The 27,639-nt window shown below is 45.6% G+C and overlaps 2 protein-coding genes across 2 annotated transcripts in view; one reads left to right on the forward strand and one right to left on the reverse strand.

The window, feature by feature from the left end:
* The window catches only part of ATP2C1 (ATPase secretory pathway Ca2+ transporting 1), a 144,840-nt gene extending 140,823 nt beyond the window's left edge, over positions 1-4,017 (reverse strand). The window contains exon 1 of the mRNA XM_040353044.1: positions 3,789-4,017. Coding sequence (XP_040208978.1) covers positions 3,789-3,872 — 84 coding nt within the window. The 5' untranslated portion in view covers positions 3,873-4,017. The remainder of the gene's footprint in view (positions 1-3,788) is intronic.
* Positions 4,018-19,142: 15,125 nt separating this feature from the next.
* Positions 19,143-27,639, forward strand: part of PIK3R4 (phosphoinositide-3-kinase regulatory subunit 4) — a 95,853-nt gene continuing 87,356 nt past the window's right edge. The window contains exons 1-2 of the mRNA XM_040353047.1: positions 19,143-19,245; positions 24,294-25,055. Coding sequence (XP_040208981.1) covers positions 24,341-25,055 — 715 coding nt within the window. The 5' untranslated portion in view covers positions 19,143-19,245; positions 24,294-24,340. The remainder of the gene's footprint in view (positions 19,246-24,293; positions 25,056-27,639) is intronic.

Here is a 27,639-nt window from a genome sequence, read left to right on the forward strand (position 1 = left end):
GAAGCGCCTGCAAAGCACTTCAGCAGCAGCGATACACGGGTGCATTTAACCTTAAATTCGGCTGCTAGCGAGGGTTAAAAGCGCCTGCTAGACGCCAAATAGTGCAGCTAAAACGACAGTAAAGTGCTGCTAAAAACTAGCTGTGTTTTACCGTCCTTGCCCACCCCAGTGTGAAAGCAGCCTAAGAGTTAGAGAGCGAATGAGACAGAGGGGGGGGGGAGCTGAGGGACAGAGGGGGGAGCTGAGGGACAGAGGAAGGGAGCTGAGAGACAGGGGAGCTGAGAGACAGAGGGGGGGTCAGAGAGACAGAGGGGGGGGGTCAGAGAGACAGAGGGGGGTCTGAGAGATAGAGGGGGTCTGAAAGATAGAGGGGGGTCTGAGAGATAGAGGGGGTCTGAGAGATAGAGGAGGGGGCTAAAAGAGGGGGGGGACTGAGAGACAGGGGGGGCCTGAGAGAGTCTCCGTTTAAAAAAGAAAAATGTTTTTTTTAAACGGCCCACTGAGCCATTGGCCCACCGGGAAACTCCCTGTAGTCCCTATGGCCAGTCCATCCCTGGGCATCACTGATTGGCATTGCTGCTGGGTACTGACTGACATCACTTTTGGGCACTGTTGGAGCTGCACTGATAATCAGGGCACTTCCCTGTGAGGAAATGCTGCTGATCAGCTCTCATCTGCTCACATGCTGCCAGTATGAGGGCATCATATGATGTTGTCCCAGAACAAGAGAGCAACCTTGCGCCCATCATTTTACTATATGGTGGGCGGGAGGTGGTTAAAGTGTTATGCTGGTAGCAAGTGTCCAATGTATGGATCAACCTAGCAACAAGGCAGGAAATTGGAAAACTCTTGATCGCTACTTGCTATCAAGAGCTTTCCGATCATGTGACCTCTGTGACAGCCAGTCATGTCCGAAATGCCCACCTCCCTCTCCCGACATCTGAAACCTCTTAAAGCATTGGGAGGCGCCGGCGCTAAGGGGTTAATCTATTTTTCTTCAAATAATTTCTTACTGTGTTTCTCTGCCTCCTTATACCATCCTCCGTGTGCTCCTGAACTTCAAATTTTCCCTCTCATTTCTGTTCGGATAAAGCTGTGCGCGTTGGTTGCGGTCATGCGCACTGCTCTATGCACACTACAGATCCCATAGTCTATAGTCAATATAAGGAATGAACAAGAGAAGGTGGCTACATTCGTAAACTTGGTGGGACCATGGAGATTGAACATAGCCACCATCAAAAAAAATAAAGAAATTTGAAGATTTGGGAGAAGCAATAGAGGGTACTTATTAAAATGATAAAATACATACGTGAATCACATTTTTAAAAATCAGAGTTTAATGTCACTTGAAGTGAATATTCACACAGTTTATTGTGTAAGGATTCAAAACTCCTTTAGTAAATCAGCCTCCTAGTTGGAATACCTCCTCCTGTCCCCTTAGTGTTATGAAGAGGCTACATGTATTATACAACTATGTGTTAAAACCCCAGACAGTTGAGCAAAGAAAAATTTAGGGGTAGATTCACAGACAAGATACGACGGCGTATCTCCAGATACGCCATCGTATCTCTGAGTCCGGCCGGTCGTATCTATGCGCCTGATTCATAGAATCAGTTACGCATAGATTTCTATTAGATCCGACCGGCGTAAGTCTCTTACGCCGTCGGATCTTAACTGCATATTTACGCTGGCCGCTAGGGGCGTGTACGCTGATTTACGCCTAGAATATGTAAATCAGCTAGATACGCAAATTCACGAACGTACGCCTGGCCGACGAAGTAATTTAACGCCGTTTACGTTAGGCTTTTCCCGGCGTAAAGTTACCCCTGCTATATGGTGGCGTAAGTGCGGTGTACCAATGTTAAGTATGGCCGCCGTTCCCGCGTTGAATTTTGAATTTTTTACGTCGTTTGCGTAATTCATCTGTGAATGGGGCTGGACGTCATTTACGTTCACGTCTAAACCAATGACGTCCTTGCGGCGTACTTTGGAGCAATGCACACTGGGAAATTCCATGGACGGCGCATGCGCCATTTGGGAAAAACGTCAATCACGTCGGGTCAAGCCTGATTTACATAACACACGCCCACCTCTTCACAATTTGAATTAAGCGGGCTTATGCCGGCCTATTTACGCTACGCCGCCGCAACTTTCTTTTAAGAATACGGCACTTGCCTGTAAAAGTTGCGGAGGCGTAACGTAAATAGGATACGTTACGCCCGCACAAAGAAACGCCGATCTACGTGAATCTACCCCTTCGTTTTTAAAAGTTTTTGGGGATATACTATACATGTGAAAATAATCAGCTTCTTTTGCTGTTTTGTGGGGAAAAAAACACCAAAAAATAACTGTTAATTGAAAAAAAAAAAAAAAAAATCAGCTTAACCACTTACCCCCCGGACCATATTGCTGCCCAAAGACCAGAGTACTTTTTGCGATTCGGGACTGCGTCGCTTTAACAGACAATTGCGCGGTCGTGCGACGTGGCTCCCAAACAAAATTGGCGTCCTTTTTTTCCCACAAATAGAGCTTTCTTTTGGTGGTATTTGATCACCTCTGCGGTTTTTATTTTTTGCGCTATAAACAAAAATAGAACGACAATTTTGAAAAAAATTAATATTTTTTACTTTTTGCTGTAATAAATATCCCCAAAAATATATAAAAAAACATTTTTTTTCCTCAGTTTAGGCCGATACGTATTCTTCTACATATTTTTCGTAAAAAAAAATCGCAATAAGCGTTTATTGATTGGTTTGCGCAAAAGTTATAGCGTTTACAAAATAGGGGGTATTTTTATGGCATTTTTATTAATATTTTTTTTACTAGTAATGGCGGCGATCAGCGATTTTTTTTTTGGTATTGCGACATTATGGCGGACACTTCGGACATTTTTGACACATTTTTGGGACCATTGGCATTTTTATAGCGATCAGTGCTATAAAAATGCATTAGATTACTATAAAAATGCCACTGGCAGTGAAGGGGTTAACACTAGGGGGCGGGGAAGGGGTTAAGTATGCCTGGGTGTGTTCTTACTGTGGGGGGGGGGGGGTGGCCTCACTAGGGGAAACACTGATCCTCGGTTCATACAGTGTATGAACCGAAGAAAAGCATTTCCCCTGCTGACAGGAACGAGAGCTGTGTGTTTACACACACAGCTCCCGTTCCCCGCTCTGTACCGAGCGATCGCATGTGCCCGGCGGCGATCGCGCCCGCCGGGCACACGCACGGGAGTCGGGGGCGAGCGGGGGGGCGCGTGCGCGCGCCTCCGGCGGCGCGCGTGCGCCCCTAGTGGCGGCTAAAAGGTAGGACGTCATAATACGTGATCTCGCCTAGGAGAGCCACCTTGTGGACGTATTATGACGGTGCGGCGACGGCAAGTGGTTAAAGAAAAGAATATTAGCCATATTTGTTCTTACGACAAAACTAAGAACTGTGCTAATATAAAGATTTGTCTACCACTATATTAAAACATTTAAAAGTCCATCAACAACAATTTAGATTCCTCCTGTTTTAAATTGTATTGTAATTGTACTGTTTGTCCTCATGTTGTAAAGCACTGCGCAAACTGTTGGCACTATATAAAGCCTGAAAAACAATATCAATACTAATAATAATAATAATTATAATAGAGCCCACATATCCACGACTACACAAAACTAAGTTAATGTTCCCCTGTGTGATTTCAACACCAGAGAGACAGATAAAAGCACACACTGGTTGATTCTTAGACAAATACTTCCAATAATAAATAAAAATTATAAAATTCAATGCATTCAAGATGTTACCTGCTCTTCTGAAGCTTCTCCTCCGAATGATAAATGCTTGCCCCATCGAAAAGGGTACTGTATAAGGTAGGTGAAAGCTGGCATCGCTGAATTCCTGACGCTGGAACTGGTAATTGCAGCCTCTGGTTAAGTAATAAGATCAAGCAAATTCCCAGTCGTGACCTATATATATTAATCCAGTTTTGCTAGCTCATTTAATACTGTGCTCTTCGACCACATGCTAAAGAGTCTCTGTGCCTGGGTAGTTTTTAAAGTAAGTTTAAAACCAGACAATCAGGTTAGGATTTCACAGTGAAGCCTTCGTCACGCCTACTGAGTTTAAAGTCAAGAAATAATTGGATTTTTTTTTACAAAGCAGGTGTAGTAGACAATGCTACTGAGAAACTGGCATGCTACTTCACTTCTTTAATAAAGATGAAAAAGGGCCCAAAATGATTAACTTTCTACATAGGCTGAAGTTATCAGAAATGACACAAAAAAAGAACAATAGAAAAACAAAGAGAGAAGGGCGCCCTGCCCGGGAGAAGTGTAGTGTAAATATTTAAATGTATTTTTTTTTTTAACTGGAAAAAAAACCCTAACCTGGTACAGTACATAAAGAATACAATGGATAGGGAGATTGGGAGAGTGTTAGAATATTATTTCAAATTCATAATTCGGCAATTCATAATTCATGGCAAGCTTGCAAAACTTATTTGGTTTTATGATTAATCATAGTAATTAGGTATGAGTTGAATGACCTTGTTTAACTGATATGACATAATTCTTCAATCTAAAGCTGAGCTTTGCTGGATTTTTCTGGTCAGCCAATTTGAGAATGACATAAGGAATCTTGAATGTCAGGTTTTTGACGCAGCTCCAGTGCTCAAGGTTTGACATGAGGTCAGCGGGTCAGCAGGTTCACAGATAAGAATACACACATAGCTGGATTCAGGATGGCGGGTGCATAGTTGCGGCGGCGTAGCGTATGGCATTTACACTATGCCGCCGTAAGTTAGCGAGGCAAGTACATGATTCACAAAGTACTTGCCCGCTAAGTTACGGCGGCGTAGCCTAAATCGGGCGGGCGTAAGGGCGCCTAATTCAAATTCGGCTGAGGGGGCGTGTTTTATGTTAATGGGGGGTGACCTGACGTGATTGACGTATTTTACGAACGGCGCCTTGCGCCGTCCGTGTACATATCCCAGTGTGCATTGTGACAAAGTACGCCGCACGGTCCTATTGGTTTCGACGTGGACGTAAATGACGTAAATCCCTATTCACGGACGACTTACGCAAACGACGTAAATTTTTCAAATTTCGACGCGGGAACGACGGCCATACTTAACATTACTATTCCAGCTATTTGATGGAATAACTTTAGGCCTGAAAGTGCGTTACGTAAACGGCGTATCTTTACTGCGTCGGGCAAGCGTACGTTAGTGAATCGGCGTATCTACTCATTTACATATTCTAGGCCGACCGCAATTGAAGCGACATCTAGCGGTCAGCCTAAAAATTGCACTTTAGGATACGACGGTGTAAGACACTTACGCCGCTCGTATCTGAGCCTAATTTAAGCGTATATCTGGTTACCAGAATACGCTTAAATTTGCGTTGGCGCAGAACAGACTTAGGCTGGCGTATCTACTGATACGCCAGCCTAAGTCTTTCTGAATCTAGCTAACATAGTTCATGTGTCAGAGTTGAACCAAGTAATGAAATGTCTTCACATGCTTTAAAACTAAAATCACAGATAATCCATAATTTAGCTATTTATTTGATCTTCTTCAGAGAGCGGCAATAGTTTGGGGCAGGTCCTTATAAGCTAGTTATACAGGCCCTTCTACATTGGCAGTGTCTCAGATGTACTAAAGAGTAACCCAGAAATGCCTGCCCCAATGCAGGATTGTAAAGCCACAATGATTAATGATTAAACATGCTAAATATTATAAATAATACTTATGCTTCTCTTTTTTTTTTAAATAAAGTTTCTACATACATTTTTTTGTGTTTCAATAGTTTTATTAATTTTCTTCAAGAATAAAAGAAATACATATCAGCGTTGCTTTTTTTCTATAAGTAGCTATATGACAATCTGTTAAACATCACAAAGTGCCAAAGCCTATTGGGATTTCAACCTCCCATATCATATGAAAAACCACATCATATAATTGGCAAATTAGACGCTATTAAATCGCATTTCAGATATGTAAAAAAGAGGTAGTATTCCTAGAGAGAAGGAACAATAATAAACAGGAAAAAAGAAGGGGGGGTTCAAGAGAGAAGAAAGGAAACAATGGGGTATGAAAGAAGGGGGGGGAGGGGGAGAGTTGAGGCTCCGCGCTCCTTAAGCGTAATCCACCAAATGAACCTAAGAACCACTCGACCCAGGATCACCTGTTAAGTAGCCGATCCATGGATCCCAAACTTTATGGAACTGCTTCATCTTGTCCTGTGTGATTGCCGTTAGTCGCTCATTCAACATAAGCCAGGACAATTTATGTTTAAGTTGGTCAAATGGCAAGGCAGCGGACTTCCAGTTTCTCGCTATGGTTATTTTCGCTGAGGTGAATATGAATGCCACCAGCCTTCTCTGGGATCCTGAAGCGTCGGGTATCTTACCCCCCAGGAGCGCATGTTTAGCCGATTTGACTAAATTGATCTGGGTCAGGGAGTAGATGAAATTGTACACCCTGATCCAGAACCTCCGGGCCCTAGGACAGGTCCACCACATATGGTATGTGGATCCCGTCTGTCCGCATCCTCTGAAGCATTCCCGAGAGGCACCCGGCACAAAAGCGGCCAGTCTAGCAGGGACCATATACCACCTCAGCAAGACCTTATAGTTAGCTTCTATAATGGAAGTGTTCATTATTGATCGAGATGCTGAGTCCGACAGCCTGTGCCATTCATCAATTTCGAATGTCTCCTGCAGATCCTGTTCCCACTGGAGCATATAGCTCAGCTTTTTCGAGGAGTATGATAAGATAGAATAAATAGCGGAAATATGTCCCCTGACTTTATCATATTGCCTACACACATATTCCATAGAAGTCATAGTAGTTAGATCGCCTTTACGAGCGGCTGTTTGCAAAAAGTGGTACAATTGCGTATACCTAAAGCGTTCAGTCACTGGCATTTGATATTTTTCAACTAGTGTTCTCTCCGATAAAATCCCTTTATGATCACAAAGATCAGCTATTCGTAGAAGACCTTTATTTGTCCACCAGAGAAACCCAACTGGAGAGAGGCCCGGGGTGAAATCCCTGTTCTTTAACAGGGGGGCTAACGGGTTATGAGGGGACTTAAACTTTTTAGTCCTTGAGAGCCTGTCCCAAATTTCCAACGAAAAGGACAGAGTAGGACATAGTATGATCGGTCTGTCTTTCATAGGAAGCCACATAATATGGGAAATCAAATCGGGGCGACAGGAATAGGATTCCATAGTCATCCATATTGCGTTAGGCTGTTGGGAATGATACCTCGTGAGTTGGGCCAATTGGGCCGCATAGAAGTACTTCACAAGGTCAGGCAGTCCCAAGCCTCCCTTTCGTTTCGGTGTGTACATAGTACCCCTATTCACCCTAGGCCTCTTATCCCCCCAGATGAATTGTAAAATCTTCTTTTGAAGTGTGTGGAGGTCAGATCGAACCAATGACACAGGCAATGTACGAAACAGATATAAAACCTTTGGTAACACATTCATTTTTATTGAGTGCAATCTGCCAAACCACGAAGGGGGGTGAATCTGCCATTTGGCCATATCGTCTGATATGCGTCTAAATAGGGCAGGGTAATTCTGTCTATACAACGTTTGAATAGATGAAGTCAAATTTATGCCAAGGTAGGGAAGAGCTTCTGATTCCCACTTAAACCTGTGCGATCGCTCAAGTGTTTCCCGAATTGATTTCGGCAAAGATATATTAAGTGCTCTTGACTTATCGTGATTAATTCGGAGCCCTGAGATTTCTGAAAATGGCTGTAAAATCGCGTATAGATTAGGGAGGGAGGTAATAGGTGCCGACAATGTCAATAAGAGGTCATCTGCGAAGAACAAGCACTTATGCTCGTCCTCCCCACAAACTATACCCTTGACATCCGGACTCGAACGAATCCTGATTGCCAATGGCTCAATTGCTAAAACGAATAGCAGTGGCGATAACGGGCAGCCCTGCCTTGTTCCCCTTCTAATGTCGAATGGTGGGGATGAATAACCCCTTAGTCTCAATAGTGCTGAGGGAGAATGATACAGTGTTCGCAAGAGGACCAGAAAGCGCTCGCCGAAACCGAAGCGATGCAATACATCAAATAGGTATTCCCACGAGAGAGAGTCAAACGCTTTCTGGATGTCCAACGAAAGCAACATTCCCCGCCTAGGACCCTTACAGTCCCAATCCGACTGGATTGCTGAAATTAAATTTATCACCCTGCGTGTCTGATCAGATGCCTGACGGTTGGGGACAAAACCAGCCTGGTCGGGGTGGATGTATTTTGGAAGAAATGAGTTTAATCTGAAAGCTAGTACCTTTGTCAGTATCTTTAGATCCGTATTGATCAGGGAGATTGGGCGATAATTGGCGCAATCTCCATGATCCCGACCTGGTTTTGGTATAACATGTAGATACGCTATGTTTTCGTGGTCAGGAATAGTATTTCCCTTCCTTAAATCATTAAAATAGGAACACAAATGCGGAACAAGGATCTCGTTGTATTTCCTATAATAATGGCCAGTAAAGCCATCTGGTCCCGGTGCTTTAGACGGATGTATAGTTTTGATGGCCAGTTTAATTTCGGACTCTGTAAATTCCCCATCCATGAGCTCCATGTGAGCCTGGGTGAGTCGGGGCAGTTGCACATCGCGGAAAAACTGTTCCGCCTTGGAGGGCACATAGCTAGCGGGAGAGCTATAAAGTGTTGCATAGAATTTCTGAAATTCCTCAAGTATGGATTCCGGGTTTTGGGTGGGGTGGCCTGCGGGTAGTCGTAATTTAGGTAATGTTGCAGCGTGTTGTCGAGGTACCAGCTTCCTAGCTAACATGGTGGTAGGTTTATCTCCCATTGTGTAGAATTTATGCTTGGACCAACTGATATGTTTTTCTGCTTGGGTGGTCAGGCTAAGATTAAGAGCCAACCGCGCGTCGTCTATCTTACGCCTAATGTCAGTCTGGGGGTTCCTGCGCTGTTCCTCTAACAGGTGGTCCAGATCACTCTCCAATTGCCTTATCGTTTGCTCCCGATTCCTCTTTTCCCTAGCAGCCAATTGAATCAATTTACCCCGCACCGTGACTTTGTGAGCCCCCCAATTAATGGTAGGGGAAGTCTCTGATGCCTTATTGTTACTAAAGTATTCTTGTAGTTCCTTTTCGATTTCGGCGTATAGTAAGGGGTCATTCAAAAGACTAGCGTTAAGTCTCCAAGGAGAAGGGCTAGGTTTAGACCACAATCCTTTCACTGACAATTTAATTGGAGAATGATCCGACCACGGGGTCGACAATATCCCAACCGAAGTCACGTACGGCAGCAAAGGGGTACGCACTAAGATGTGATCTATCCGGGAATACGTGTGGTGCACCTGTGAAAAGTGCGTGTAGTCCCTGACCGTGGGATTACTCTCCCGCCATGCATCTATTAAATCATACTGATGTAACAGGCGCGCTACCCTGCTACTACCCGTCGGTGGCCTTCTAAGGATCGGTCTAGTTGGGTCAGATTTATCCATTATTCTGTCTAGCGGGATATTACTATCTCCCCCCATTATTACCTGTCCCAGTATCTTAGGCATCAAGATTCTGAGCATTTTGCTAAAGAATTCGGTCTGTCCCGTGTTTGGGGCGTAGTAAGATATAAAGGTGACCAACTGATCATGGAGGCGACCAGCCGCCATGACATATCTACCGTCCCTATCTCTTACCACCGTGAGGGGAGTGAAGGGAGTCCGCCTAGACAGGCAGATTGCCACTCCTCCCCGCTTAGCGGGTCCGCTTGCCAAATAAAATAGTGGATATTTCACGTTAAGGTACCTAGGTGCCGACGATTTAGAAAAGTGAGTCTCCTGTAATAAGAGGACATCAGCTTTCTGTTTCTGATAGAATTTAAAGGCTTTAGTCCTTTTCATGGGGGAATTAAAACCATGTACATTATGTGTGACTATAGAATAGTCTGTGGGAAAACTACCGGCCATCGTGGTTGGGCAGTGCACTCTTACCTTGTGTCAACCAGCACGAATAGGAAGCATCATTAAGACAGAACTTCGAAACAACCTGGGATCCAGGCCAAGTGGATACAGCGGAGCACGGAGCCGGAACTCGGGGAAGAAAGGTGGTACCATAGGGGAAAGAGAAGGAAAGATGTAAGTAAAAGAGCAAAAAACATACATTCGACCAAAAGCCTGCAAAACTATTTACAGGCAACCTGAGATAATGAGCAACATTATGGGGACTAGCCCCTACCGGATGCACCATCCGGATTAGAATGCGCAAGGGTACTCCCCTCCGTAGAGGAGAAGTAGTCTCGCAACTGGGTGGCATGGATGGCCTCCCCGATCCAACCTACTAAAACCAAAAATGCAGGTTATGAAGACAAAAGGAGAAAGATAAAATAAAAAAAAACAAAAACCTAAACAAAAAACCACGGAACACAGTTCCACTTCAGTAGTGCCCATCAAAAAGTCAATGCCAAAAAATTGAATGGGATAAACTAAAAGAAAACAAAAAAAACAGAATTTTATCCCAAAAAAAAAAAAAAAAAAAAAAAAAAAAAAAAAAAAATATCTTCGATGAAGCCATCCTGGGTGGAACAGGAACCATGCGCTTCACGCGCAACCGGGGCGATTAGGTTCAGGCCACGGCCTCCAGTGGAGTAAAATCCAGTCACCAAGAAAGGAAATCTGCTCACCCCATCTCGGGGGGTAGTTTAGTCCCTGTTCAGGTCGTCTGAGGAGATCTAGAAGACTGCGAGTGTCGTCGGTTCTGCCACAGCGGAGAGATGGGTTGATGATCCTGACGGGAGACAGAGGCATCCGAATCCCGAGCGATGATTCCAAGACTCAATAAAAGATCTTCACCATCAGAAAACCTTGTGAAGGAATGGGAACGGCCCTGATACGAGAACGACAGCCGAAATGGGAAAGCCCAGCGGTATTTTATCTGCTTACGTACAAGTTGCTGCAGTAAGGGTTTCAGATTCCTGCGTTTTTGCACTGTAGAAGGGGCTAGATCAGTGAAAAGCTGAATTTGTGCTCCAAATAGTGACAGATCCTGTCTATTGCGGGCCGCCAGCATTAACCTCTCCTTGATTCTGTAATAGTGCGGCTTGACTATAATGTCACGCGGGAGGCCATCCTTCCTTGGGGCCGTTAGGGCCCGATGAATGCGGTCAATCTCCATATGGTGTGCCTTAATGTCAGGAATCAGTTCTTTCATTAAATCATGCATGGCTCCTTCTAAATCAGTGTGGCTTTCCGGAAGACCACGTATGCGCACATTCTCTCTGCGAGAGCGGTTCTCCAAATCTTCAATCTTGGTATACGCCTCTTCTAACCTATCTTGAAGGTCAGCAATCATGTTTGAGTTTTGATTAACTTTTTTGACAGTACTGTCCACTTTAGTTTCTATCATCTCAAATCTCTCTCCTAGACCATGAATGTCCCTCTTAAGATCTGTGGTAATCAGTGTGCAGGCTTTAGAAAGCTCCTGTTGTAGCATTGCTGAGAAGCGAGCTAGCAGGACTGCATCCCCAGAATATGTTGGTGGTTGAGGTGCTGAAGCATTTAAGCTAGATTGACTAAACACTGCCTCTGTCAGCTCAGCCATGTTCCTGTCCATGGATGACACAGGGGAATCTACCAGTGCCTGCATGCCTCTGTATGTGGCTGGGGATGAGGGCTGTGATAAGGACTCACCCTGCAGCTCTGCCTCCTGCTCTCCTGATGACTGTGAGGAGAAGAGGTCTCTGGGGTAGCCTGCCTGGATCTCTTCATCGTCCTGCTGCGGTTTCTGTGTTTTGGAGGCCTGGCTGCCTCGTGTGTCGACGCGGCCCGGCGCCATCTTGGAATGCGGCATGTGACCTGGAGAGGGCCCCGCTCCTCCGTGGGGCTTAGCCTGTGTGTTGTGGCCTTTTTTGGGTTGCCCTCTCGCCCTCCTATTCATCACAGCCGCGGGCCGCTGATCGCGATGTTCCCGGAGTCAGGGAGCCGCTGCCTGCGCTAAAAATAGCTGTTGTTGGCCGGGGGGGTGCGGAGCTCCTTCAGAGCACGTCTGTCCTCGGGAACCCGCGCATGCGCACTCTCCTACATACATTTTTTTAAACAACTTACCCACCGGGCCAATTCTGACATTTCTCTTATACATGTAAAAATCTTTTTTGCTCGAAAATTACTTAGAACCCCCTAGACATTATATATTTTTAAAGCAGAGGCTGATGAGGATATGTAATATAACCACCCAGGTGTATTCTTAGGTAATGCAAAATAACACTTCAGTGACCCATCAGATCTGCGAGAGAAACCCAAATTAACACACATGAAAGAGTTAGGAAGTGTATCATAGTTTCTCTAGTTTTTTTAACAGAGTACAGTATTTATACAGTTTGTAAAGACGATAAAATGGGGGCATAGGAGGGACTTCCCTTATCAGATTAAGACATATATCATCTATTTAGCAAGCATCTGCCTCCATCCTGACAATGCAAGTTCCTGTTTTCATCTCAATGATGTATGTTACAGTCAGAACAGAAAATGTATTCTGGGCTCTGTCTTAAACCACAAACTAGAAGATATGTCACAAGAATGAACAGCTCCATGTATGCGAAACACAGATGTTTCCCGCGGATAAATATATGCCACAGTCTATGTAGGTAAGAAACAGATATTATAGTTTTACTTCTTAACAGAAATGGGAAGTTTCTTACTGGAAATGGCTTAACCACAGAACTGTCAAACTCTTTAACCACTTAAAGCGGAGTTTCACCCAAAAGTGGAACTTCCGCTTAATCCACTCCTCGCCGCCTTACATGCCACATTTGGCATGTAATTTTTTTGGGGGGGGAGTGGGGGCTTCGGGAGGAGTGGGACTTCCTGTCCGACTTCCTCCTTCCGCCGAGGGGCTGCTAAGGTGAATAGTCTAATCGCCTTTTGGCAGCCACTCCCTGTAGGCGATCACCTGGGACACGTGACAGGTCCCAGGCGATCGCCTGTCCAATCGGATGGTGCAGCGCCGCTCGCGCATGCGCAGTGGGTGCGCGGCCGTGAAGCCGAAAGTTGTCACGGCCGGGTGCCCACACTTAGAATGAAGACGCCGGCCGGAGAGGAGCGGAGAGTGGAACGTGGAGCAGGTGAGTGTATGTTTTTTAAAAGCCAGCAGCTACACCTTTTGTAGCTGCTGACTTTTAATAAACATTAAAAATGACTTGAACACCCCTTTAAGCCCCACCGCACGACTATATACATCATCTTTTTGAAGCAGCTGCTGCCACAACCGAGATATCCATCTCTTCAAGCGGCGGGGCTGTAAACGATAATGGTGGTCTCCGCTGCGGATTCGCTGCGAGATCACTGTTATCGGCGGCGGGAGAGAGCCCCCCTCCGGCAACCTCCGCCGTTTACCAGAGCCGTCGGTAGCGGCAGAGACGATCGGGTCCTTCTCCCTCTGTGGCATGGATACGAATGAGGGCAAGATGGCCCCCACCCGTCTCCATACCATATGCGAGCGCTACTCACGTATGCGTTCGCTTCTGCGTGCAAGCTCGTCGGGATGGGGCGCTTTAAAAAAACATTTTTGGTTTTCTTATTTATTGTACTTGATTTTATTTATTTTATTTTATTGATTTTTACACTGTTTGAAAAAAAGAAAAAGGTCACTTTTATTCCTATTACAAGGAATGTAAACATCCCTTGTAATAGAAAAAAGCATGACAGGTCCTCTTAAATATGAGATCTGGGGTCAAAAAGACCCCAGGTCTCATATTTACACTACAATGCAATAAAAAAAAAATTGTCATTTGAGAAAATGACACCAAAAAAATGTGCCTTTGAGGCCCTGTACACACGATCAGTCCAAACTGATGAAAACCGACCGTGTGTATGCCCCATCGGACTTTTGTCCTTCAGACCAAAGTTTTAGAACCTGCTTTAAAATCGGATTGATGGACGCCTGACCGATGGTTAGTACACAAAAGCATTGGTTCAAAACCTGCGCATGCTCAGAATCAAGTCGACGCATGCTTGGAAGCATTGAACTTCGTTTTTTTCAGCACGTTGTGTGTTTTACGTCACCGCGTTCTGACCCGATCGGTTTTTGAACTGATGGTGTGTACGCACATCATACCATCAGTCTGCTTCATCGGTGAACCGATGAAACTGAACCTCAGTCCGTTTTTATCAGTTTTCACTGATCGCGTGTACAAGGCCTAAGACGTATGGGCGGAAGCGACGTCAAAACGTCACTTCTGCCCATACAAGGACCTGTCATGCTTTTTTCTATTACATGGGATGTTTACATTCCTTGTAATAGGAATAAAAGTGACCAATTTTTTTTTTTAACAACAGTGTAAAAATAAATAAAAGCAAGTACAATAAATAAGAAAACCCCAAATTTTTTTTTTTAAAGAGCTCCGTCCCCACGAGCTCGCACAAAGAAGCGAACGCATACGTAAGTAGCGCCCGCATATGAAAACGGTGTTCAAACCACACATGTGAGGTATCGCCGCATTTGTTAGAGCAATAATTCTAGCCCTAGACCTCCTCTGTAACTCAAAAGATGCAACCCGAAGATTTTTTTAAAAGTCGTCTATGGAGATTTTTAAGGGTAAAAGTTTGATGCAATTCCACGAGCATGCGCAATTTTGAAGCGTGACATGTTGGGTATCAGTTTTTTTATTCAAAAAATAATTTTTTTCCAAAAAAAGTGCGCTTGTAAGACCGCTGCGCAAATACGGTGTGACAAAAGTATTGCAATGACCGCTATTTTATTCTCTCGGGTGTTAGGAAAAAAACTACGGTATATATATATATATATATATATATATATATATATATATATATATATATACACACACACACATATATATGTGTGCTTTTCAAACACAAATTCTTAAAAAAAAATACACTTGAATTTTAGTGAACACAAACACAATATAATACACAATTTGTGGAATGGCGACAAACTACGGTGCATTAAATTATTTATAGGTGACAGGTTACCAGTGTAGCGCTACCCCGCAGGAGCCACTGGTATGTTTCCCAGGTCTTCCCCACTTTTACTTTGCAGCGGGGCACAAAGTAGCTTCACACAGCCAGGGACACACACTCACTTCAGCTTGTTACTCCAATGATTAGTCTAGGGGTTTTGTTTTTGTTGTTTTTTTTCCCAAAAAATCCAAGTTTATTAAAATGTATAAACAGGTACACAAGTATTTGTAACAATGGGTCAACATTCCCCATACATTCTTTGGCAAAAACAATTATGGTTATCCAAATCTACTCCATTCCCTTCAACAGGTGTATCCCCCGGCATGAGCATACAGAAATATACATTCCGACCCTGTACATCAAAAAAAAACAAAAGGACCTTCTGTATGGATCGTACATCTGCTAGGTCCCAAATGGCTTCCCCCCCGTCCTTCCCCTCTCATTCACACCCCATGCTTTGACGCCTCTGTACTCAAACTGTGCATGTTTCACCATCTTCCAGCCACCTGTCCCATACTTGAGAAAATTTTTGCGGTCTCCCTCTATGTGTATAAATCATTTTCCTGTAAGGGAGAATAGCATTTACATCCTTTTTCCAATCCCTCAGCGTCGGCGCCTCCGTTTGCATCCATACCTTGGCCACTGCCTTCCTAGCCAGGAATAACGTTTCATTCATAAAGATTGCTTGGTACTTTTCTATATCCACATCGGGCAACAGTCCCAACAAACACAACTTTGGGTCCATTCCCACCGGGGATCCCATGTTATCATGTAGAAATTGAGTCTGTTTTTGTTGTTTAATTGGAGAACTTGGATAGGGTAGGGGATATAGTGGGAAACTTCCAAATTGAACTATTCACACTTCCTTTCCTAATGAAACTTGGCTGAAGTACTTGCAGAAGGCAGATAAAGAGTGTGTATGACGGTCTATCCGGTCTTCTGTCGGATTTCTGCCACCCGGGCCGGCCCTCTCAGAGCCCTGTGCTGTAAGCACGGGAGTGACGTCACAGAGCCGGAATCCATGAACCCGAATGCAAGACGGGTGAAGATGGAAGTGCCTGCAGCTCTGAGATCTCGGCACTGGATAGGCTTCTTTTAAGGTAAGTTTAGCATAATATGCCAGTATGCAATGCATACTAGCACATTATGACACTACCTTGCTGGGTACGAAAAAACAAACAAACAAAAAAAAACATCCATCGGTTTACAACCGCTTTAAGCTGAAGAAAAAAAAAACTATTATACAGTAATCCTAGCACCTACCTAGGAATGTCAAGAGGGGGAGAGCGAGGAAGGTGGGACTTTACATGAAGCAGGTGGTTAGCGAAAGAGTAAATGGGTGAACATAAGGGAAATGTAATGAATATTACAGTGTAAACATACATATAATGCTGATATCAATGGTACATGATGAGCATGGTAATAACAATAAACATGGTAATGGTAATAGTATCTCATGATATAACCACAATAAAATGTCATAGTTCACCAAAAACAAGATTATATAAAACCATAAATATGAAGTAATGCCTGCAGGACCTCTGGAGGTAGATATTGCATAGTAACACGAAAGTCTGGGTAAGTATTAATAGAAGCACGGCATCCGGTATCTCTACACGTTTCGTGGGTTTTGCGCCACTCGTCAGGAGCAAGCACGTGATGTATCTAAAATTAAATTATTATATATAAATAATCAAGTATATGTAAAGACATGGACAGGGGTAGGGTAAGGAAGACCCCACACCAGGTGTATGCTTACTGAGGTTTGTATATTGATGGTATGGTAGTCGGGCTCTGCAAGCCATCCAAGGGCACCTCCAACCGGGAGCTGTGGTGGACAGCTCGGCGGAGATGACCCAACAGGCAACAACCAGGGCAGGCATGGAAACCCGAGGCACTTCTGTGTGGGGATTGTTCCTACCTAGGAATGTATCGAACCAGAGTGTCCCACTGGTTCAACATTTTCACAGTGAGAATATAAATCAATGTCCGTTTGGTGCCAAAATGATCGCAGCTTTCGCCCATATGGGTGCGGAGGGGCGTATCATCATACTTACTTAGGTGGGCGCAGCATCGGTCTGATGCATCTTTCCCCCGGCACCTCTGCACTGAGAACCAAGCGATGGAACACTGCTGATTGCTTGGTTCTGACAGCTCCCCGAGCAAAGAGCTGCAGACTGTCAGTCACAGCTCGTTGCTGTGTCCCCTCTTCCCTCACTGGAGCGCCGGGCTGTGGAGGGGGACTGCTCAGGCTCTCAGCGGCTTGCTGGGAGGATGAGCCGGGTGTCGGTCCAGGCACCTGGCGGATTCCAACTTACACTTCTGTGACAAGCAGAGAGCAGAATTCAGCTCTCTGCTGAAAACCGGTCACAGGAGTGCAAAAAGAATTGCACTCCTGTGATCCACAGGAGATGTACAGCCAAATGAGCGTTGGTTATTTATTTCCTTTAAAGCAACACATCACCGGTCAGGCACCATCTATGTCCTCTTGAGAAAAAGTCCCACAGAATAGTTCGTTCAGCACACCAAAGTGTGTGATGGTTGTTTGTGGTACAAAGTCCTTATGTTCTGGTTCCAAGGCTCTCAACAGGTCCTGTGCAAAGGAGTACTCCCAGAAAACGTGCAAAACAGTTTCCTCTTTAATGATGCAGAAGGGGCAGTGCCTGTATCTGCACAGGTTTCTGTCATGCAGAAATGTCCAGAGTGGCAACCCCTTCTGCCATCCATGCCAGATACACTGGACACAACTGCTCATCCTAATTTGACCATCGTGAGGATGAGCAGCCCCTAAATGTACACTATCTGTGTGTGGGGGTGCTTATCACTACACCTTTCAAATTAGGATGAGTGGATGTTTCCAAATTTCCAAACTACCATTCAGGGACGCCCTCCCTTCCCAAAAATCAGCTTGTGCTGTGACGAATCACAGCACAGTGATTGGACACAAGAAGCGGGATTTTTGGTTTCCCCAATCACAAGCAGGGGGCGGGATTGTGCTCCTCCAGGATTTCCCGGCCAGGACAAGTACTGTCAGTGAGTAAAGCGGTGATGTGGCGGCCTTTTTTGGGGGCATCAGATTGGCCAGGGGGGGGGTGGCTGTGTCAGTTTCATGCTGGGACACTGTATTGTCCTGGAATGAATGTGCCCGGGACAGACCTGCAAAGTGCGGGACTGTCCCGGGCAATCCGGGACACGTGGTCACCCTAGCGGGTAGGCAGAGCGGCGATTTGTTTAAACTCGTCATCGGCAGCACCACGTCCTGCCCCGCCCCTAGGTTGGTTTTTCTATTACCCCGTAACGAAGGAAAGTGCAAGATAGAGCGGTGCTTGGAGAGGGGGGGGGCAGTCCCTGTGTATCGCACTGTGTGCGGCCCGCCCCTCTCTTCCACTTTCCTTCGGTACGGGTTAGTAGAAAGAACAGCCTAGGTGCGTGTTAGGGACGGGGCGGGGTGGGGCTGGACGCGGTGCTGCCGAAGACGAGTTTAAACAAATCGCCAATCCGCCCACCCGCATACCCACTCGGATCTATAATTTGTCTGGACCCGAAAATTGCGCCTGTACATGCGCGATCAAGCAGCGGTGAAGTTGCAAATGCGATGTAAAGCCCGGCGAACGGCTGTTTGCTGACGTAGCCGCACCGGAAGTGACGCGGTCAAGACGTTTCATAAGTCCAGGATTTTTTTTAGAACACCGTGTCCCCATTGGAAGATTTCCCCTCTATTACGTTTTGGGGACAGCCCAAATTTGGGGATTTTCTTTTACTTTTAATGATGGTAAACAGGACAAAGAGAGAGGGGGGATACAGACAGAAATAAAAAAAGACAGGTGTTCTAATCCAGCTCCACTTTATCCAAAACTAAAAGAAAAGTTTAGTCATACTGTAATTTATTGTGCATGTGGGGTAGTGACAGGGTCTCACACAGGAGCGGTAATATAAGTGATAACATTCTCTCAGCTGACAAGCCGCTACAATGTATTTATACAGAGAATGGAACTTTGGACATCCTCTCAGCACACATCAACCAATCAAAACCCGTTCCTTACAGGACCACCAATCACAGCTCGCTCAGCTCATCCCAAACCAGCTGATTTACTGGGAGTCAGATGCACGCTGCTATTGGTCTCTTACTTGTGCAGCGCCGATTGGTCGTGAATCAGGAAATGGGCGTTGATTCACGCCGACAGGGGCGTTTACTGACTATTTACACTACATTTTCCAAGAGCTTCCGGAGTAGAGGGCCGTCACCCGGTATAACGGGATATAAAAGCCGGAAGTGGAGCGGCGTGTAAGGTATGACGGGACTTGTTTGCTCAGCCCTTTATAATAAAGCCTCGGTGCGCTTCCCCAGCCTCATAGACGTGTGTATTGTCCGTGACAGCGCCGGACATTAAAGCACAACAAAGGTCACGTGACAGCCTGATCAGTGCCTGTGCTGGGACAGCTGTACCCCTCTGTAGTGGGAGTGTGGTGGGGGGGTCACAGGAGGACATTGCTGGTGGTCCTCCTGACTGACATTGTTGGGGGATTTGCTATGTAACACTGATAATGGCCTGGCTGTGTACTTAGATTGGTCTTAACTGCTGTCAAAGAATAGTAAAGTGTGAGGGAAGGCAGAACTGAGCTGGGTCAGTGACTTAGGACTTGTTCACACCGGAAAATGCGCTGAACGCACGGCCCGTCGCACTCAGAAGGGTTCTGATTTGCTGCTTCTGGCACGTCGCACTGTTTACTCTTGATTAAGGATGAGCTCTGGCGTGTTCGCATAGAACACGTGCAGAGCCCGCCAGGAAGTGTGCACGGCGCTGCGCTAATAACAGCCAGGGAGACATTGTCCCGATGCTCGGCTGCGGGGATCGTGAAATGTCTCCCTGGCTGTTATTAGCGCAGCGCCGTGCACACTTCCTGGCGGGCTCTGCACATGTTCTATGGCATATGCGAACACACCAGAGCTCATCCTTACTCTTGATTTTTGTGTTACAACTTTATTGAAATGTCACCAGTGACGTTTCATTCAGTTCTGCACATTGCAATGCGGTAGTTTGTGTCGCAACACGCACCTAATAAATGCGGCTGGTTTGATCAGGTCTGCCTGTCAGTTTTGCAGGTGGACCTGATTGGAAGATCAAGTCATCGGTATGGACTTGTGTACCCCCTACTCTGATCTGTGAATGAACAGAATCTGTCCCGTGTGAATGGGGTATTATGAAAACATAAAGGGGCAGATCCACAAAAGGATTATGACGGCGTATCTATAGATACGCCGGCGTAATTTAAAAATTCCCGCGTCGTATCCTTGCTTTGTATCTACAAAACAAGATATGACAGCATCTCTTGTCGATCCGACAGGCGTACGTCTTAGTACGCCGTCGGATCTTAGGTGCATTTTTTCCGCCAGCTGCTAGGTGGCGTTTCCTTAGAACTCTGCGTCGAGTATGCAAATTAGCTATTTACGGCGATCCACGAACGTACGTCCGGCCGGCGCATTGTTTTTACGTAGTTTGCGTTTCGGCTTTTTCCGGCGTATAGTTAGAGCTGCTATTCTGAGGCGTACTCAATGTTAAGTATGGCCGTCGTTCCTGCGTACAATTTTGAATTTTTTACGTCGTGTGCGTAAGTCGCTCGCAAATAGGAATTTGCGTCGAATGACGTCACCGTCGTAAGCATTGGCTTGTTCCGGTTAAATTTCGAGCATGCGCACTGGGATACCCCCAGGGACGGCGCATGCGCAGTTAAAAAAAAACGTTTACGTCGGGTCACGACGTATTTACATAAAACACGCCCCCATTACATCCATTTGAATTCCGCGCCCTTACGCCGCCCAAGATACACTACGCCGCCGTAAATTACGGCGGAAATTCTTTGTGGATTCGAAATAAAAAAAATAAGTTACGGCGGTGTAGTGTATCTTAGATACGCTGCGCCCAGCGTACAGCTGCGCCGCTGTACGAGGATCTGCCCCAAAATATGCTGGACAGCCGCACTCCAAAAATTCACCTTTTATTTAATAAAATAGACAGAGGTCCAAAACATCCACATGTACGGAAAAGTATAACTGACGCATTTCACACCAACAGGTGCTTAGTCATACGACTAAGCGCCTGTTGGTGTGAAATGCGTCAGTTATACTTTTTCGTACAAAAACATAGAATATCCAGGCTCAAACTTACCGACCAATCAGCAACCAACCAAATTCCCCTGTCTAACTGGTACGTTAAAAACAGAGGCTTAGTTGCACACATCTGCAAATGCATGTGTAAGCTGCAGGCCCCGTCAAGGCGCTCTGTGTAAACTGCAGTCCTAACTGCAACATTGCATTTTATGTCTCCTCAGTGGGAGCACATGACTGCTGATGGATAGATAAGGGGCAGGTGACTGGAGGAGCCCAGCCCTCAATAAAGGGGCAGGAACACACTGCACACTAAGCACATGGAAGCAAAGGTGCTAGTGCGTTGCCTGACCACAATGACAAAAATTCAACAAACAATAGTCACTGCCCCTACCTATGAATGGTATAATAAGGAGCGCTGGAATGGGCGTATAAACATACAAAAACATAGAATATCCAGGCTGGATATTCTATGTTTTTGTATGTTTATACGCCCATTCCAGCGCTCCTTATTATACCATTCATAGGTAGGGGCAGTGACTATTGTTTGTTGAATTTTTGTCATTGTGGTCAGGCAACGCACTAGCACCTTTGCTTCCATGTGCTTAGTGTGCAGTGTGTTCCTGCCCCTTTATTGAGGGCTGGGCTCCTCCAGTCACCTGCCCCTTATCTATCCATCAGCAGTCATGTGCTCCCACTGAGGAGACATAAAATGCAATGTTGCAGTTAGGACTGCAGTTTACACAGAGCGCCTTGACGGGGCCTGCAGCTTACACATGCATTTGCAGATGTGTGCAACTAAGCCTCTGTTTTTAACGTACCAGTTAGACAGGGGAATTTGGTTGGTTGCTGATTGGTCGGTAAGTTTGAGCCTGGATATTCTATGTTTTTGTATGTTTATACGCCCATTCCAGCGCTCCTTATTATACCATTCATAGGTAGGGGCAGTGACTATTGTTTGTTATACTTTTTCGTACATGTGGATGTTTTGGACCTCTGTCTATTTTATGAAATAAAAGGTGAATTTTTGCAGAGCGGCTGTCCAGCATATTTTATGTTTTCAAGTTACCACTGTAAATAGAGGCGACACCCATCTCAAACCAGAGACAGCTGACACAAGGAGAGGTGAATGCCTTGGAGTGCTGATTTTCTGTTTCTGAATGGGGTATTGGGCTGCATTTGCATGAGTGCACATGAGAGTGGCCAGAATCGATGGTTCCTGCAGCTGTCAGTCTCCTGTGAACGGCTTGCTTTGGCCACGAGCCCCATACACTTCAATGGCAGGTCCGTGGCAGCCACGCCTACCCATGGCTGTCGGCCCGGCCAGTGATTTTCTTTGGTGATCGCTTCTGGACACACTTAGTGTGAGTCCAGCGGCAATCGCCACAGGTATTTTAGTAAGAGGCATAGCAAGTTTTTTAATAGCTGCAGCCAGTTACCATGCACAACTGCTTTAGATTCTGTCCACTACAGTTTTAGTAAATCAAATGCCCCCCCTTCATGGTACTTCCAGGTGTAGGGAGCATGTGCATCATTCCACTTCCGTCTGTGTGACAGTGCTTGTGATGTTCACCCACCCTTGGCACGTGGGGAGGGAGTCCTTATCCCTATTAAAGTGATTCTAAAGGCAGAAGGGTTTTTACCTTAATGTATTCTATGCACTAAGGTACATAACCTTCAGGGTGCAGCTCCTCCCAGCCCCCCCCTCTTATACTTACCTAAGCCCCATCTCAATCCAGCGATGTGCATGAGAGCAGCGGCTCTCCTGGGTCTCTCTCTCTCCTCATTGGCTCACACAGCACTGGGAACCATTGGCTCCTCCAGCTGTCAATCACAGCCAATGAACCATTGAGGCAGAGTCTGAGACACACCATGTGTGTGAATGGACAATGTTTATTCACAGGAGCGTGGCTTGGGAGCCCCTATAGCAAGAGTCCAGGACTGCTGTTGAGGAACCCAAAGGCTGCATTCACACCTAGGCGTACAAAATCGCGGCGTTTTGTCCCGCGAATTGCGGCGACAAATTGTGGCGTTTTGTACCGCGATTTGCGGCGACAAAACGCAGCGATTGTGAATGCAGCCTCACCCCCTCTATGGAGATGGTTCACATCTCCTATGCCGAACGCCGAAAGCCACCTGAAAAAAAGGTCCGGGACTTTTTTTCAGACGGCAGGCGTACGGCGTTCGGCGTGGAGATGTGAACCATCTCCATAGAGGGCAATGTGTTTTCATCCCTCCAGCGTCTCGGGGCTGCTGCGGCGTCACACTACAGGCGACAAAACGCCTAGGTGTGAATGGGGGCAAAAAGAAAAGAATCGAGACTGCAGCAGGTAAGTATAACATGTTTGTTATTTTTTGTTATATTTGTTATCACAATCTTTAGAACCACTTCAACTATTTGAATACCAGTCTGTATATTCCCCTTCATTACTAGGACATTCTTTAGTTTTCAGTGCTGTGATAGTTTGGCTGACAACTAGTTTGTCAAGCAACACTGCACTCACTGAATTTTATATAGGTCCCCCGATGCACTGCTGGCTCCCCCTCCCAGCTGAGTGCCCCCATAGCAAGCTGTTTGCTATGGGGGCACTTACTGTATGTGGGCTTGTTACCAAGCCGTTCTGTGTGTGTCCATTGACACACAGAGTGCGGCTCGGCCTGACACCTGCTCCTTCCTCACTGGCTGTGATTGACAGCAGCAGGTGCCAATGGCTTCTTCTTCTGCTGCCGCCTCTGAGCCAGTGAGGAGAGAGAGACAGTGATGCTGCACTCGTGTACAACACTGGATGGACATCGGGCTCAGGTAAGTATAAGGGGGGATAAGCTGCACCCTTAAAGAGGAGTTCCTGCCAAAAAAAAAAGGAGTAAAAGTCAGCAACTACAAATACTGCAGCTGCTGACTTTTAATATTAGGGCACCTACCTGTCCAGGGAGCCTACAATGTCGGCACCCCAGCCGATCTTCAGATTGAATCCCGGGTGCTGCCCGCCCCCCATTCCTGGTAAGGGAACCAGGCAGTGAAGCCTTTCCTGCTGCTCCACTAAAGTTTGCCAGGCAAGCTATGGCTATAAAAGAAGAATGTAAATACTTACCTCTCTTGCCAACGTGCTGACATGCTGTGCAGATATTCAGCAGTAGTTCTTGTTTTAGTTTTTATGTTCTCCTTTAAAATATTAAATCTCTTATTAAACAGCTTTACAAAAGGAATATATCTTTCTTTTTTTTTTTTCAGATATCTTGTAGTTTCACCAGGCTACAGATGAAACAAGTGAATGCATCATGGGCAATCAGTTAGCAGGAATTGCCCCATCTCAGATCTTGTCTGTGGATAGCTATTTTTCCGATATCCATGATTTTGAGTATGACAAGAGCCTGGGAAGTACGCGGTTCTTTAAGGTCGCTCGGGCCAAGCACCGAGAAGGTTTGGTTGTGGTCAAAGTATTTGCTATCCAAGATCCATCTCTACCACTCACCAATTATAAGCAGGAACTTGAGGAGTTGAAAATTCGACTTTGTTCGTCCCAGAACTGCCTCCCTTTTCAGAAGTTTACCCTGAATGAAAAAGCTGCTCTACTTTTTAGACAATATGTCAGAGACAACCTGTATGACCGTATAAGCACCCGGCCTTTTCTAAACAACATTGAGAAGCGTTGGATTGCATTCCAGATCCTAACAGCTGTGGACCAGGCACACAAATCTGGTGTGTGTCATGGAGATATCAAGACCGAAAATGTAATGGTTACCAGTTGGAACTGGGTCCTTCTCACAGACTTTGCAAGTTTCAAGCCAACATATCTTCCAGAAGATAACCCTGCAGATTTTAATTACTTTTTTGATACTTCCCGTAGAAGAACTTGTTATATAGCCCCAGAGAGGTTTGTGGATGGGAGTACTTTTTCCTCAGAGGATCCTTCTACACCTCTGGTTGACCTGACGAACAACAACCAACGAACTCGAGGAGATCTTAAGCGAGCTATGGATATCTTCTCGGCAGGTACTTATATTAAGCATGCGCAAACTGTAAAATTGTATAAATAGTGGTTATATGGCTGGACAAATGTGTAAAGTCAGAAGTGGAAAGACATTTGTACATTGTTGTCCAGTCTATGAAACAGTCAATAAAAGTAAAGGGGGCAAACTGTGAAGGTGTTAAAGCAGATCTAAACCCTCCTATCATTTTCAGCCAAGGAAGCTGCCATCTCTGTTTAACCACTTCCCGACCGCCTCATGTACATATACGTCGGCAGAATGGCACGGACAGGCACATCAACGTACCTGTACGTGTCTGCCTAGACGTGGGTCGGGGGTCCGATCGGGACCCCCCCCCGGTACTTGCGGCGGTCGGGTTCCCTCGGGGAGCGATCCGGGACGACGGCGCGGCTATTTGTTTATAGCCGCTCCGTCGCGATCGCTCCCCGGAGCTGAAGAACGGGGAGAGCCGCATGTAAACACGGCTTCCCCGTGCTTCACTGTGGCGGCGTATCGATCGAGTGATCCCTTATATAAGGGAGACTCGATCGATGACGTCAGTCCTACAGCCACACCCCCCTAAAGTTGTAAACACACACAAAGTGAACACTAACTCCTACAGCGCCCCCTGTGGTTAACTCCCAAACTGCAACTGTCATTTTCACAATAAACAATGCAATTCAAATGCATTTTTTGCTGTGAAAATGACAGTGGTCCCAAAAATGTGTCAAAATTGTCCGAAGTGTCCGCCATAATGTCGCAGTCATGAAAAAAATCGCTGATCGCCGCCATTAGTATAAATTTTTTTTTTTTTATAAAAATGCAATAAAACTATCCCCTATTTTGTAAACGCTATAAATTTTGCGCAAACCAATCGATAAACGCTTATTGCGATTTTTTTTTTTACCAAAAATAGGTAAACTAATACGTATCGGCCTAAACTGAGGAAAACATATTTTTTTAGATATGTTTTTGGGGGATATTTATTATAACAAAAAGTAAAAAATATTGAATTTTTTTCAAAATTGTCGCTCTATTTTTGTTTATAGCACAAAAAATAAAAAACGCAGAGGTGATCAAATACCACCAAAAGAAAGCTCTATTTGTGGGAAAAAAAGGACTCCAATTTTGTTTGGGAGCCACGTCGCACGACCGCGCAATTGTCTGTTAAATCGATGCAGTGCCGAATTGTAAAAACCCCTTGGGTCATTTAGCTGCGTTTTGGTTCGGTCCTTAAAGCGGTCCTCCACCCTAAAGTGGAGTCCCGCTGATCGGAACCCTCCCCCCCCTCCGGTGTCACTTTTGACACCTTTCAGGGGGGAGGGGGGTGCAGACACCTGTCTAAAGACAGGTATTTGCACCCACTTCCGGCCACACGATACGGGCGAAAGACGGGCATTCCGTCACATCCCGTCTGTCGCCCGTTGTGTGCTGGGAACACTCGGCTCCCAGCACACAGCGTGTGAGCCAATCGGCGGGCGCAGCGCGACTCGCGCATGCGCCGTAGGGAACCGGGCAGTGAAGCCGCAGCGCTTCACTTCCTGGTTCCCTCAGCGTGGATGGCGGGGGGAGCAGCAGAGTGACGAGCGATCGCTCGTGCTCTGCTGCGATCGGCGCTGGACTCCAGGACAGGTAAGTGTCCTATTATTAAAAGTCAGCAGCTGCAGTATTTGTAGCTGCTGACTTTTAATATTTTGTTCCCATGGCACATCCGCTTTAAGTGGTTAATCTTCAACGGCCAAAATGCTGCTCCAGTGATCAGTTATGACACCAGCCATTTCATGGTTTGACAGTTTGCTTGAGAACACAAGAAAATGGGACAGTTGCCTTCATGGCACATGCTGATAAAAGCTTTCCTGTATCTTCATACCTCCTCTGTACTTCTACTGCCCAGTGAGGCTGGTCATAATGGTGGTGGACCAAAAGGAACCTTCAGGCCTTGTTCACACCACGGTGCAGAGACGTCAGTTTTTCTGCACGCGTTTTGCAAGGGCTCAAAGAAAACAATGGTTGTGCTTTGTTCACACCTCAACGTGCAGATATTTTATGTATGCAGTTTTCTGCATGGAAAGAAAAAATTACATGAAATTAACATTGGTTTGAACAGGGCACATAACTAATGTGCATAAAAACATACTGAAACGCACATAAAAACGTATGTCTCTGCAAGTGAAATCTGCATGGTTTTCCCATCAATTTTCATTCATGTTTGGTGTAAAGGAGCCCTAAAAGTGTTGGAGCTCACCTCTCAGAACATGCTGGCGGTCAGCTATGAGAGGAGGGTGTGGAAGGCTGCTGCAGGTACTTTATGTTGAAGTACAACAAAATATATAAACCTCCCTGCAGAAAGATCCTATGCATTGGATATAAAGTGTTGCGTGTGGATACCACTGGCCCAAACAAAGGAACATGTGAAACGCAAACAACTGGAAAGGTTATAAGGGACAGGTATCAAAACACACTTTATTGAAACACACAGTGCAATAAACTGAAATGTAAACCCCTCCAACTCCAGTGATATGATTCCAAATTGTTACAGTGGAACCTCAGATTGCTAGTAACGCAGTTAACGAGCGTTTCGCAATACGAGCACTGTATTTAAAAAAATA

The sequence above is a fragment of the Rana temporaria genome, chromosome 5 (genome assembly GCF_905171775.1).
Source record: "Rana temporaria chromosome 5, aRanTem1.1, whole genome shotgun sequence".
NCBI classification, from domain to species: Eukaryota; Metazoa; Chordata; class Amphibia; order Anura; family Ranidae; genus Rana; species Rana temporaria.